The sequence below is a fragment of the Polypterus senegalus genome, chromosome 3, assembly GCF_016835505.1.
Source record: "Polypterus senegalus isolate Bchr_013 chromosome 3, ASM1683550v1, whole genome shotgun sequence".
Taxonomy (NCBI): domain Eukaryota; kingdom Metazoa; phylum Chordata; class Cladistia; order Polypteriformes; family Polypteridae; genus Polypterus; species Polypterus senegalus.
In genome coordinates this window covers 225,844,763-225,859,474 of record NC_053156.1, presented here as the reverse complement: position 1 = coordinate 225,859,474, position 14,712 = coordinate 225,844,763, and the positions used below count along the sequence as shown (strand labels likewise).

General features: G+C 39.4%; 1 protein-coding gene across 1 annotated transcript in view; it reads right to left on the bottom strand.

Annotated features, from left to right (window-relative positions):
* LOC120525932 (differentially expressed in FDCP 6 homolog) overlaps positions 1-11,537 on the bottom strand; it is a 113,696-nt gene extending 102,159 nt beyond the window's left edge. The window contains exon 1 of the mRNA XM_039748633.1: positions 11,395-11,537. Within this exon, the coding sequence (XP_039604567.1) occupies positions 11,395-11,490 (96 nt within the window). The 5' untranslated portion in view covers positions 11,491-11,537. The remainder of the gene's footprint in view (positions 1-11,394) is intronic.
* Between the last annotated feature and the right edge of the window lie 3,175 nt (positions 11,538-14,712).

The following is a 14,712-nucleotide window of genomic DNA, read 5'->3' as shown; positions in this document are numbered from 1 at the left end:
GAGTGCACGGACTTTTGTGATGCTAATGAAAACTGAATTATCTCAAGTTTCAGTAGTTCATTGGCGTGAGAAAGGAAGTCGAATCATGTCACTAACACAGTGTTGATTGTTCAATATTGTATTTGACTTAAATTTTTTTCTTATTTAACCTTGTCATCATGGCTCCAAAGCGTAAATCCATTTCAAGTGCTGGTGATGTATCAAAGAAAAAGAAAACAATCATGGTTGCAAATAAAGTACCTGCAGACGTTATAAAACAATCAGAAAGAGGTGAAATGCCATTGGCCACCGGAAGGGCAATAGGCTACAGTTGGTCTTTTTACTTTTACTATAACCATATTATTACGCACTATTTATTATGTTTAAGATGTGTTTAAGATTTGTGAATGTGGGTGTGTCTCTTAAATGTTTTGTATACATAGAAAGATAAAAATATACTACATGTATATACTAAGACAAACATTTGACTAACTAATGCTAAATTAGAATCATTTGTACGTGTTCTGACTTACCTACAAATTCAAATTAAAAACAGACGCAGGAACAAATTTCATTTGTAACCCAAGGACTGCCTGAATAAATATTTTAAGGACTTGTAAAAGTGTGATTGACAGCAGCATTTCTGGTTTCAAATTTCACTTTAAAAGTTATCAATTTCGCAGTAAATTGTGAACCACTACTGTATATTTGTGCCAATTTTATATAAATTTGTAGATAATGGCAAACAGAGAAAAGCACAGGAAAAAAAGGTGGCTGATTTCTTTTTGATGATCAACTATGTAGGTAGGAAGTTAATGTGATACTCATCTTTTAGAAGATTCAAAGTCCATGTTTGCTCCCTAACAGTAAAACTGAAAGTTAAGAAAAGGCAGACCTCCCTCAGCTTTATGTCTATTGTCTATAAAGAGATTTTTTTCCTTTAGCTGGGGACTTTACCCTTTCCATGTACTGTATATGATGTTATAACTTCATCCAATTTTTTAATGGAGCATTTATTTATAAACACTCAGATGCACAAGAAAGGTGTACAAATTTAAGAATGTCTTTCATGTTAAAGACTCTGCTAATACTAGATGGCTATGACAACCACTGGCGAAGCGGATTGCTCAACACAGAAGAGCTACCTCATCAGACCAGGACTCCGCAGTCTATTTACAACTACAGGACAGTGGTCACTCTTTCAGTGATGAAGATGTGCACATCCTGGACAGGGAGGAATGTTGGTTTGAGCGAGGAGTCAAGGAGGCCATTTACATGAAAAAGGAACGACCGTCTCTGAACCGAGGAGGGGGCCTAAGGGTACATCTTCACCATCTTACAATGCGGTGATTGCAGCCATTCCCCAACTCTCTGTGAATGGTACGAATGACCATTGATCAATGGACAATTTGCATACCATTGATCACACGGCCCATTGTTAGTCAATGGTACTAGTTTGGTCATTAGGCCAAGGTACTGTTTACAAGGTTGGAGAAACCTGCAGTCAACTGAGACTGAGGAAGTCACTTGGATGAGTGATGTAATGTATCTCCCTGGAAAAGAATCAGATGTCCAGATGAACTGAATCAACTTTCTAGAATTTTCTTACCTGGATTATTGAGCATGCTTTAAGACAAAGAAAAATCCAGTTGGGCTTTAATGATCAATAGGTGTATAGAGAATATGCCACCATCCAAAGAATTCTTGCGAGTTGTGGTAATAAGACCAGGAACACACAATGGATAAAAAAGCAGCTGATGCATCATGTGCAGATCAACAGATAGGCTACAGTCAGTCAATTCATAGCTGAACACAATGCTGGTAACAAAATCATGTATCTTTATGTTCTTTTCATGGACATGCCATATAGCCCATGACCCAACTGATTCCAATACCTGCTAATAAAAAAAAGAAAGAGAGGCTACAGGAGACTAAGGAACAGAAACCATGAAAAGTTGGAAAGCAACATCTTGTGTGATGAATCTGGGACTAGGATACAGTAAAAATGTTAATAATTGAAGAATCTTCCCTGTTGTACCAGCAGTGCAGAATGAGATGTTGGTGTGAGGTATATTTTCATGGTACATGTTTGGTCCTTTGATTTGAGAAGAAACAAGATATTGCAAAATTGTTGCTGATCAGCCATTTTTCCCCAATGACAGCAGTGTGTCGGCCAATGAAATAATTTTTCCAACATGATAATACTTCATTTTACAACTCAAGAAACTCCTTTAGTGGTACAAGGAACATGACAGTGAACTCATCTTAACGGAACAACCCTCCTGAGTTTGTACATATTTGAAGCAGAGATTTACAACTAGGTACTTTTCAACAAATCGCAGGAGATATTCTGTTGATGACATATGTGATAAGTACTGTGCCACCTTTCCAACATCTTGACGAGGGTTTGTAATCAAAAACAAAATGTTCTGATAGCAAATGGGGGACTGACTCACTATTAGGTGTGCATACCTTATAAGGTGCTCGTTCAGTGAATAAAACCTGCTCCCTCCAACAGAAATGTTAGATTTACAAGACAACTTGAGACACAGCCAGGCTGCTCCTGGATTCACTACAGTAAGATTTTCTTTCTTGGTCATGGGACTAGAAAAGCCCTCATTCCTCAGCGACTGTTAATCTTCTCAATCTGATTCAGCGCTTTTCCCAGATTCCATGATATAATCAATTTAGTTGCAGGATTGGCTTCTTATAAAATCAAGCTTCTGTTATGTGCTTGAAATTTTGCAGTTACTTTTCTCGACAATCACATTAAATTTTCCTTGATATGTAAATGGATTTCATGATGTCTAAACAGGAGTGGCTTGGCAATCTTGAGTTGGTGGGGCATAATATCAACTTTTGTAGGACTAAAACCTTTGTATACATTCATAGTTTCCCTTCATGGCACACAGACATTCACAGCAATAAATACCAGCACATACAGTAATTCAGAATGATGAAATGCTCTCTTACCAGAGTACCTTATTTTTGAAACAGATACCAAGGAGACATACAGTATCTGCCTCCAATTGCTGACAATGGTTACCCTATACTCAAAATATTAATTAAGAGCAATAAAACAGCTTTGACCAAATTTACACTGAATGAATTTCTGAGCCCAAGTTGAAGACTATGTAGGTTTTAAAACCTGTTCTTTAATTCAATACATAATCGTTTTAGAAGGAATTTGACCAGTGAACACATAACTGTACAACAACAACTACAATACTGCAGTAGTAACTATACTCCTTATGTGACCCCAAGGCCCAGCTGACTCTACAAATGATTGGATGCAAACTAAACCTCATCCTGGAGGAGCATAAAGGGCGACATAAACTAAAACAGATGGACAGAGAATCAAACCTGCATTGCTGTAGCAGAGTTTTACTTTTTCTGCTACACTTTAGTCCCTCAAGAGGTTTATCACATACATCTGAAGCTGACTAATAGATTAATTGTGATCATTTTACATAGTTAGAAAGATGCTAAATGTAACTAATAACAATACTATCAATAATATAAGCCATTTTATTTGCTATAATATTACTAAAGCCTTAGTAATAATACAATAGTTAGCAATACTAACTTCAGCCAGCAATCCAAACCAGTATGTTGCATTTCTAAAATAAGTTCGAAAAAGCAGTGTTTGCCTTCAAAATCCCTGAAATTTCTTGCCTGCTGCACATTTCATGTATGTACAACATGAATACAAAATCTCCTTTATCCTTTCAGTTTTGCTAGAATTCACATTTACACTTAAGGAATGGTGCTGGTTAAAAAAACAAGATAATATTTTAATATAAATTAAGAATTGATATACAAGCACGTCTTAATTTAATTTTCAATTCAATTCATTTTTATATGGTGCTAATCACTGAAACCCCTACTACCTGGGATTAGAATAATATCACCATCTCTCTTGCTTGTTGTAACAGATGACTAAAGAATGTTGGTATCATAAAGAACATATGACTGTAAAACTTTTGCTCCAGTACCTGCTCTGAGGAAGCACCCTACCAACCTAGGTGAATCCATAATATAGAAGTTAATATATAAATAACTGCTGAGAGACAGCAGTCTTTACTGAATACTTACTATTATAATGCCAGAAACCATTAAACTAATGAACATTATAATATTATTTATGAACAAAGCTGCATATTATATATTATAAATACAGTAGAGCACTTTAAAACACTGCTGAAAACACATTACTTTAACATGGCCTTTTTATAACTTCACTTTAACTTAATACTGATACTCTGTATGTTCAATTCTTCATAATAACTATTCACAGTGGCTCCAAAATCCATACTGACCCCTACTCTCTCTTCTGTTTCTTTTTCCGGTTTCTTTGTGGTGGCGCAAAGCATCATGATGCACCAACATTGATGGACTAAAAGCCAGAAGTCTACGTGACCATCATCATCAGGTCCTTCCATGAAAACCCTAAATACAAAGAGGACTGTTTGACTTATGTTAGGTAGATTGCCCAGAGGGGACTGGGCGGTCTCTTGGTCTGGAACCCCTACAGATTTTATTTTTTCTCCAGCCTTTGGAGTTTTTTGTTTTTTCTGTCCACCCTGGCCATCGGACCTTACTCTTATTCTATGTTAATTAATGTTGACTTATGTTTATTTTTTATTGTGTCTTCTATTTTTCTATTCATTTTGTAAAGCACTTTGAGCTACATTTTTTTGTATGAATATGTGCTATATAAATAAATGTTGATTGATTGATTGATTGATTGATATTCCCTCTTTGATACTGAGTACTTTGAGCCAACAAACTATTCTGCAGAAGCACTACTGAGTCTCCTTTATACCAACAGCAATACTTCTGTAAAATGCCTCACTGTCACTGTGACTGTCAAATCAGAAGTTTTCTTTCTTTTTAATCCTCTTCCTTTTTTGTCATTCTCATGTTGTTCAGACCATAGTGTTTGTGTGTGTGTGACTATCTATTTAAAGAGCTTTTGTAAAAAGCCAGATTTCCCCCTGGGGACAAATAAAGTTATATTTTTCTATCTATTATATACAAAATATGACTGTACACAAATACTATATACAGTTAGGTCCAAACATATTTGGACAGTGATACAATTTTGTAAATGTCTCTCTGTATACCACCACAATGGATTTAAAATTAAGCAATCAAGAAGTAACAGAAGTATAGACTTTCAGCTTTAAAAAACACTTCACACCATCTAGCCAGGTCAAGAACACTCTTGAGGAGGTTTCCGTATCACTTTCAAAGTCTATAAACAAGAGATGCCTTCATGAATGTAAAGACAGTGGGTTTACCTCTAGATGCAAACCACTGGTAAAACTAAAGAACAGGAAGGCCTGAATAGAATTTGCAAGAAAATATTTTAAAAGCCTGCCTGATTTTGGAATAAAGGTTCTTTGGACAAATTAAACCAAGGACCAAGTTGTACCAGAATGATGGGAGAGAAATGTGTGGAGAAAGAAAGGGACAGCTCATGATCTGAAGTATACCACATTGTCTGTTAAATATGGTAGAGGCAGTATTATGGCATGAGCATGTATGGCTACCAATTGAATTGGGTCACTGATTTTTATTGATGATGTGAAAGCTGACAGAAGTAGCAGGATGAATTCTGAAGTGTATAGGGTGTGACAAGACGAAACACCAGACATGATAATGGTTTGGGGTAGCCACCCGTATAATATATATATATATATAAAAATAAAGAATTGTAAGACCAGAGTAGTTTAAAAGACTAAGTCCAAAACAGAACTGAAAACCAGAGATGGGGAAAGAGGCTTTATAGGGAGTCTGTGGGAAGTGATGTCGTCCTCGGGGCCGGGACTGGAAGTGACAGTTGAGACACCGGCTACTGGCGGGATTTCCTGGGAAAGGTTTGCAGGAGACTTAGGTAAAGAGTCAGTGCACCCCGCTGCCCACATGGCAGACGAGTTAACAGTATTTTTTAAGCTCTTCAGCTGCCTCCTATTCACACGTGTGTGACATGGGCTATACTATCCACTCAGATTCATCCAAATACTGCAAAACCGATTGTAAAGCACTTTACAGTGCAAAAAGATAATGATCCAAAACATACTGCGAAAGCAACTGAAGAATTTCTCAAGGTAAAGAAATTGGATATTTTTCAATTGCCAAATCAATCACAAGATCTCAAACCAAGTGAAGACAAACTGAAGGCAACAAACAAACAACAACTGAAGGCCTGGCAAAGCATCTCAAGAGTGGAAACTCTGCATTAGGTAAACTTTCATAAATGCTCACACTGTGTGACACTTTAGTTATAGAATCTTTTCTTTTATTACTTTTACTCGGATTTAATGCTACAATTAAAACGCCTTTCCATATTGTAAATTATAAAACAGATTGTTATTCAACTCCTTAGCAGTTGCTTCTGCCTCACGTCTGGGTACACCTCCAACTACCTGGGTCTGACTACCCAAACTAGCAGCACAACTCACTAAATATGATTTCTTAAGGAGTTTTGGGGTGAATCTGATAACTTTCAAAAGCACCCAATCCCCCCATTGAATGTCTTCTCTTTTTATTAAAGTTTCACATATTTTATGGGATTAAGGATATGTTTGCTTCCTGAAGAAACATACAATTTAGTAGAGTGTTTCTCAGCAATCACAGTGAGATTGCATAGGTGGTGAACCAGCGGAGGGTAGAGAAGGCTGCAGGGGTCTGTGGTATCTGGAGTGAACTTCTCCAGGCTGGTAGTAAGGATGTCCTCCTGGCATTGCAAGCAATCTTTGCTTCCATTTGGGAGACTGGAATCATCCCATCTGACTAGAAAATGGAACTTGTTATCCCTATCTGGAAAGGGAAGGGTGATCACCTGGATTGCAGCAACTACAGGGGGATAACACTGCTCTCAGTGTCGGGTAAGGTCCTTGCTAGGGTTGTCCTCAATAGGATCCGTGATCACTTCCTCACGTACCAGTGACCGGAACAGTCTGGTTTTACGCCTAAGAATTCTACCATCGACGGCACTGAGGGTTCTTATGGAACGCAACGCGAATATCAGCAGAGAGTTTCTTTGCAGCCTTTGTCGATTTTTGTAAAGCATTTGACTCAGTTGATCAAGCTGCCCTGTGGGACATCCTGAGGGTTCGCGGGATCCCTTCAAGGTTGCTAGATATCCTGGCCGGCCTGTACACTGGTACTGTGAGTGCTGTGCAGAGTGGAGACAGAGCCTCTGCATTTTTCCCAGTTGATTCTGGGGTTTGTCAGGGGTGTGTTCTTGCTCCTACTCTGTTCAATGCTTGTATGGACTGGGTGTTGGGCAAGGTCGTGGGGTCCAGCAGCTGTGGGGCATCTGTCGAAGAAAGATTCACGGATCTTGACTTTGCTGACGATGCTGTGATCTTTGCTGAGTCAATAGAGGCTCTGATCGGGGCCCTCAAGAGACGGAAAAAGAAGTCTGAGTGTGTGGGCTTGTGAGTCTCCTGGATAAAAAAACAAGATCCAGGCCTTTAATGACCTCATGGGCACAGATATCAGCAGTGTGTCTGTTTGAGGAGAGAGTGTCGACAGTGACATTCATGTCTCTGGTGACTTTTCCTATAAAGTCAGTAGACGAATTAGGAGAGCATGGGGGAGTCATGAGGTCCCTGGAAAGGGGTGTGTGGTGCTCCCAATATCTCAAAGGTCCAAGTCTTTAGAGTCCTGGTGCTTCCTGTCTTGCTATATGGTTGCGAGACATGGACGTTATCCAGTGACCTGAGACAAAGACTGGACTCCTTCGGTACTGTTTCTCTCCGGAAAATACTTGGGTACCATTGGCTTGACTTTGTGTCGAATGAGCAGTTGTTCACGGAGTCCTGAATGAGGCACATTACCTGCATTGTGAGGGAGTGTCAATTACGGCACTATGGCCATGTAGTGTGACTCCCTGAGGGTGATCCGGCTTGCAGGATCCTCATTGTTGAGGACCCGAGTGGTTGGACCAGGCCAAGGGGATACCCATGTAACATCAGGCTGCGACAGATAGAAGATCATTTCCAGAGGGTGGGAATGGACCTCATGTTTGCCTGGGGGGTTGCCAAACAGGATTTCAAGAGGTTTTGTCATGTGATGGGTGTGGCAAGGCACTGTACCAGTGCATGCTCCTCAACCTGACCTGACCTGTTTCACAGCAAGGAGTCCATATATTGATGCAGTGTTTTGCAAGTGGATCTTGGGTAAATAATCCATTGCATGCTTTGGCTCCCTTGACTGCATTGGAGTCAATGATAATAAATCTTAGCTTTCCACAAGGGGTATAGTCTGCGTCCACATTTCCATATCATGACTACCATTTATTTCATAGCTTCCAACCAATAAAACTCCCTGAGCAGAACTGTTAAACTCACTATGTGCACTCCAGGAAATCATATTTACCACAAGCTTTTATTAACTTCACTGCAATGATGGTACATGTAAGACCACAGAATATATAAGAAATACTGTAACTTATTACTATGTAGCCTGCCAAGTCCTGCTTCTTTGTTGTTTGTAAGCAAAAATAACCTTACAAAAAAGTTATATCAAAATAAAAACTGATGTCTTCCCAGCTATTTATGTAAATAAGAACCTATGCTTTATGTGCAACAAACTCATTAATAACCTAAAGAAGGATTAGAATTTGAAATCCCACATTGCATGTATACGTCAATAGGATTATCTAATGAAAACCACAAACAGGTCAGCGAAAATATGTGTTTAATAGGATTAAATATGTTGTTCACTCATAGGTGCATGATTATTATTTTTGGAAAAAAATAATCAGATAATCAAGAAGCTTTATTTCATGCAGCTAAACATTGTGAATTTTTACTATATTAAATTTCACCCCCTCTAACAGCTTTTCTTTTATCAATCTGCAAAAATGCTTTTATTATGTTAGTTGGTTGAATAAAAAATTATTTTCATCCTGGGGGCGGCACAGCATTCAGAGGTTAGTGCTGCTGCCCCACAATTCCTGGTGCCATGATTTGAGTCCCAGTGCAGTAACAGCCTGAATGGAGTTTTCATATTCTCTCTGTCACAAATATGGGTGACCACACAAATCCCAAAAAATGAGCATCTTAAGTTGACTGAAGGTTCTAAACTGGCTTGGTATAGATGGACATGAATGTTTGTTCTGCAGTGGACTGGCATTCCACCCAGGGTGAGCTCTCACCTTATTTAGTTCTGTGGGGGTGAATGAAATTTCATAGATTACAGTAAATCTGTTTTGTCCAGCTACAGTACATAAAAGAAACATACTGCATTTTACTAATCAACCTTTAATGCATATAACGCATTAATAGCATGCGCTATCAGACGGTTTAACCAGTTACAGATATGCATTATAGTGTGAGTGGCCAATAAAAAGATTTCAAGAAGTTTTAGTTTCAGCTACAATCCAAGATACAGTATTATATATTGTTACACTCTTCTTAGTCAGATGTATTATCACCTGCACATAGTTTAAATTACAGTGATCATTTAAAAATACTCTTCCTTGTGTTTGATGCTACTGGAATAGACTCCAACTCTTACTAGCAAAAACTGAAAAAATTGATTCAAAAGAAAGGTGGGTAAATAACAAATCAGCTTTAAATACTGTATATGTTTCCATATCTGTCTTAAATAAGGAGGGAACAATGGTGCAGTGGTAGCACTGCTCCCTTGCAGTAAGGAGACCAGTGTTCTCGTTCTGGGTTCTCCCTGGGTGGAGCTTGCATGTTCTCCCCATGTCTACATGGGTTTCCTCCCACAATTCAAAGATATGCTGGTTAGGCGGATTGGCAAAAATAATTTGGCGCTAGTGTGTGTGTGTGTGCGCGTGTGTTCACAGCCTGGTTCTCTATCCATGCTATCCTTGCCTTGTGCCCAGTGGTTGCTGGGATGGGGTGCTGCCCCTGTGACTAAGCGGGTTTAGAAAATCGTGTCTTGTCTTAAATATATGTATCTATAAATATATAGATAGTAATATATAGATATGGGGCAGCACGGTGGCGCAGTGGTAGTGCTGCTGCATCGCAGTTAGGAGACCCGGGTTCGCTTCCCGGGTTCTCCCTGCGTGGAGTTTGCATGTTCTCCCCGTGTCTGCGTGGGTTTCCTCCGGGCACTCTGGTTTCCTCCCACAATCCAAAGACATGCGAGTTAGGTGGATTGGCGATTCTAAAATTGGCCCTAGTGTGTGCTTGGTGTATGGGGGTGTTTGTGTGTGTCCTGCGGTGGGTTGGCACCCTGCCCAGGATTGGTTCCTGCCTTGTGTCCTGTGTTGGCTGGGATTGGCTCCAGCAGACCCCCGTGACCCTGTATTCGGATTCAGCGGGTTAGAAAATGGATGGATAATATATAGATAGTAAAAAACATTAAAAATTACAGATTATTAGATATTATAGACTAACTAGATAAAATCATGAATGACTGGACGGATGGCCTCTTAATTGTTCACATTAGTTTTAACCAACTACTGCTGTATCGAATGTTTGTAAAATTTAAAAAAGTAACATAAAATTTTATATTGACTGTCTTTATATATACCAACCAGAGGGTGCTTTAAAAAACAGTATGATGTGGATAGTATATAATTTTATGAAATGTACTATAGTACTGTATATAATATTCTCTTTCTCTAGAAACCTCTCTTTATTCCATTGATCATACATTGTTACATGCTGGTCATGAACTTAAAATAATTTAAAATGGATAGGTACATAAACATACAGTGTACACATACATACACGCACACATAGATACTGTATATTATCCGCACTCTCCTCCACGACACTAAATTGCACAAAACGGTGACATGAATAAAATAAGGGACGGCATTCACCTTTTCAAAATTCTACTACAGTTCAAGTAATATTGCACGCGCATTGCGTTCATTTTCTCAACAAATCAGATATATCAAACTGCGTCTATGTTGTATTATGCAGTTTAAAAGCTTATTACATATAATAAAACCTGATTAATGCTTGGTCTCGCACGATGTTTAAAACGAATCGAGCCCTTCACGGCTCCACGTCACCAATTATTTGGGGGTAAGGGTGGAGGCTGAACCTTGTTCTTTATGACTTTTTTCAAACTGACAATTTCTTATAGGTATATACAAAGCGAAATGCTTTTATGAAAATATTGCAGGAAATTCGGAGTAAATTGGCCACATTCTAAAGATCAATTAGCCCGACAAGATCAAAAAGAAAGCTCAAGAGTCCAATAAAGCGTGTCCCATCCAGGTCAGAAGACACTTCTAGAGATTTCAGCCCGAGGAAATGGCAGCACAAGCACACTTCGCACCAGGTCTGTACATTTGATTAGGTCGGAAATGACAGAGCAGGTCCCCGACAGCTACGTGATGCTCAGCAAACAACTTTTTGCACAGCTGATTAACAAACGAGAAAGTGATTAATCACATTAAAAGCATACCTTTAGTTGTGATTTGGATACTTTCCCACTCTTCTCCACATCCAGAGCGGTGAAGGCATACCAGATGGACTTTAAAAGCTCCGACTTTAGCTCCATTACTGCCGCATGACTCTCCTTTTATACGAGCAACAGTTGTCTGCGAGAAGTCGCAGTGAGTCTGCCGCTTTTTCATGAATTCTCGTACATCCTGCGGTCTCCATGGCGCATTCACCCCCTCTGTTGGAAATACATGAAATTGCATGCTTTTTGAATGTAAGATTTGTGTTCAATGCCTCTGTGCAGTAGCCACGTGTTTTAACAACAACAGCGATGGACGTACTACCGGGCTTCCATAATGTGCTGTCCATTATCTGACAGAAAACGGATGAACTATCTGCCTCAAATTAAATAGACTTCTGACCTGTTGGTCTACGTCACACGTTTTTCAAAACTAAGGAAAATTATATCTGCAGTAAAGACTTGAAAAGCAAGCACATTGTTTGTTGGCACAATGCGTAAATTTGCCAAACTGGTTTGTGAATATTGTGTTACTAAAACTTCTATACAGACAGAGTCAGGAAGTTGAAGCTAAAAATCTGACCAACAAATACAAATAATATATTTTTTAAACTGCACAGAATATGAAAGCTTGATATGAGCCAAAAGCAAGCCTGAATGGCTGGATGTTCCCTCTCCAAATTTACAACCACTAATCAACCTGATGGCACATATGTAGACCGTGACAGAAAAGTAAAATTGTCACCTATTTTTTGTCAATTGTCAAAGAAAAACAATAAGTACAGGTTAAGATAAATAAACTAGATCCAATGTGCTTCTTTGCCAATAATAAACAGAGTCCAATGAGTATAGGTTAAATATCCTGACCTATATCAGTTACTAGCAAAATACCCGCTCTTCTCAGCGGCGAAGTACTGCCTTAAAATTTGTATTAAGAAGAAAATTAAACCTTTTTAAACTGAGGGAAAATATACCAATAATTATTTGTTAAGGATCACTTTGTATACCACATTGTGAGTTCGGCCCTCCGGTTGTAATATGACCAAGCTGTGCGCTGAGCTTACTCTTAAGCATGCAACGTACAGTTGGCCATGTGAACAGTAATCTTGTTTCAAATCTCACAGCTTGGATTGCTGCTGTCATAATCGGTTTGAGTTTCATGGTTTGTTTCAATTACGACAGTATTTGTAGGACTTGTGTTGAAGAGACATTCGGCATCTGTCAAGCGTTGTAAGTATACAACCGGTTTCATCGATAACTTCACATCCAGCTTTTGAGAGTTTAAACATTCATAAACATCAAAGTGTCCACTACTGAAATCATCACCTGTCAATCTAAGATGTTTAAGAGGCATTGGCGGTTGTCGAAAGGTGTAAAATATTTGGCCATTTCGGTACACTTGAAAGCGACAACCGAACAATTCAGCGGCAGCCATCAACTCACATGCAGATGCATTGGTTGAAGGGCTTAAGCATTTCACTCTTATAGTGCTCCTGTGTAGTATAATTATCTCCTGTACCGTCATCATTTCACACCTTCAACCTGTCCCAGTCATTCAATACATAAGACACAATGTTCTTCCGGATATCAAGAGTGAGCTTGATATGGCCGTCCATTATGTAACAAAGAGAATGGAAAAGGTAGGTGCCATCTCGGTAAGTGACAGTTCTTTGATCAATGGTGATCACCTCGATAGACATGTTAATGCGGGTACGGTTGGAATGATAAAGGAAATGGGTACCTGAACAATGTAAAGTAAGTCTAAAATACCTACACAATAACTATAATCGTAATAACAATAATGAACAATAAAACAGCGGAGAAGCCATGGATTAAATAAAAAGGCTGTAGTAATCAGCAGGGAGACGTGAATCCCGTGGCGAAGCAAGGAAGGGAATGTAGAGACTGGAGCGAGGGACAGCCTTCTATAGGCAGGCAGCCAACAACGTGGGAGGCGTTGGGATGGGGGACCCAACGCCGCCTCACAAGGTGACCGAGCTGCAGGCTATGGACGTATATATATATGTACGTAAGTAGGATTCAGTTTGCGTTGGGAACCCGAGTACCAAATTTCTTGAAGATGGGCCCATAAGTAACAAAGACCGTTGAAAAGTTCAATATGGTGGCCGACAGTGGCATCATACCACCGAAATAAGTACCAAATTTCAGCCTTCTACCTACACGGGAAGTTGGAGAATTAGTGACGTTGGAAAGTTCAATATGGTGGCTGACAGTGGCGTCATACCACCGAAATAAGTACATACTGTACATTGGTTTCGGTTAGCGCCTACCAAATTTCGTGAAGATGGGGCCATGAATAAGAAAGTTCAACATGGCGGACGTTGTTGACCGTTATGACTGTTACACGTAGAATTTCAAAATGAAACCTGCTTAACTTTTGTAAGTAAGCTGTAAGGAATGAGCCTGCCAAACTTCAGCCTTCTACCTAAATAGGAAGTTGGAGAATTAGTGACGTTGGAAATTTCAATATGGCGGCCGACAGTGGCGTCATACCACCGAAATAAGTACGTACATTGGTTTCGGTTAGCGCAGGGAAGCCGCCTACCAAATTTCATGAAGATGGGGCCATGAATAAGAAAGTTCAACATGGCGGACGTTGTTGACCATTATGACCGTTAACGTAGAATTTCGAAATGAAACCTGCTTAACTTTTGTAAGTATGCTGTAAGGAATGAGCCTGCCAAATTTCAGCCTTCTACCTACACGGGAAGTTGGAGAATTAGTGACGTTTGGAAAATTCAATATGGCGGCAGACAGTGGCTTCATACCACCGAAATAAGTACGTACATTGGTTTTGGTTAGCGCAGGGAAGCCACCTACCAAATATCGTGAAGATGGGGTCAGCCTTCTACCTACACGGGAAGCTGGAAAATTAGTGACGTTGGAAAGATAATATGGCGGCCAACAGTGGCGTCATACCATCAAAATAAGTATGTACATCGTTTCGGTTAGTGCAGGGAAGCCGCCTACCAAATTTCGTGAAGATGGGGCCATAAATAAGAAAGTTCAACATGGCGGACGTTGTCGACTATTATCGACCGTTATGACCGTTACGTGTAGAATTTCGAAATGAAACCTGCCCAGCTTTTGTAAGTAAGCTGTAAGGAATGAGCCTGCCAAATTTCAGCCCTCTACCTACACGGGAAGTTGGAGAATTAGTGATGAGTCAGTCAGTCAGTGAGGGCTTTGCCTTTTATTAGTATAGATTTTATAATTAAAGTGTTCTTTGACTAGAGATGGGATAAATAATATAGGTTTAATTTCAGTGTAGTATGAGTAAGATCCTAATCCTAACCCTAA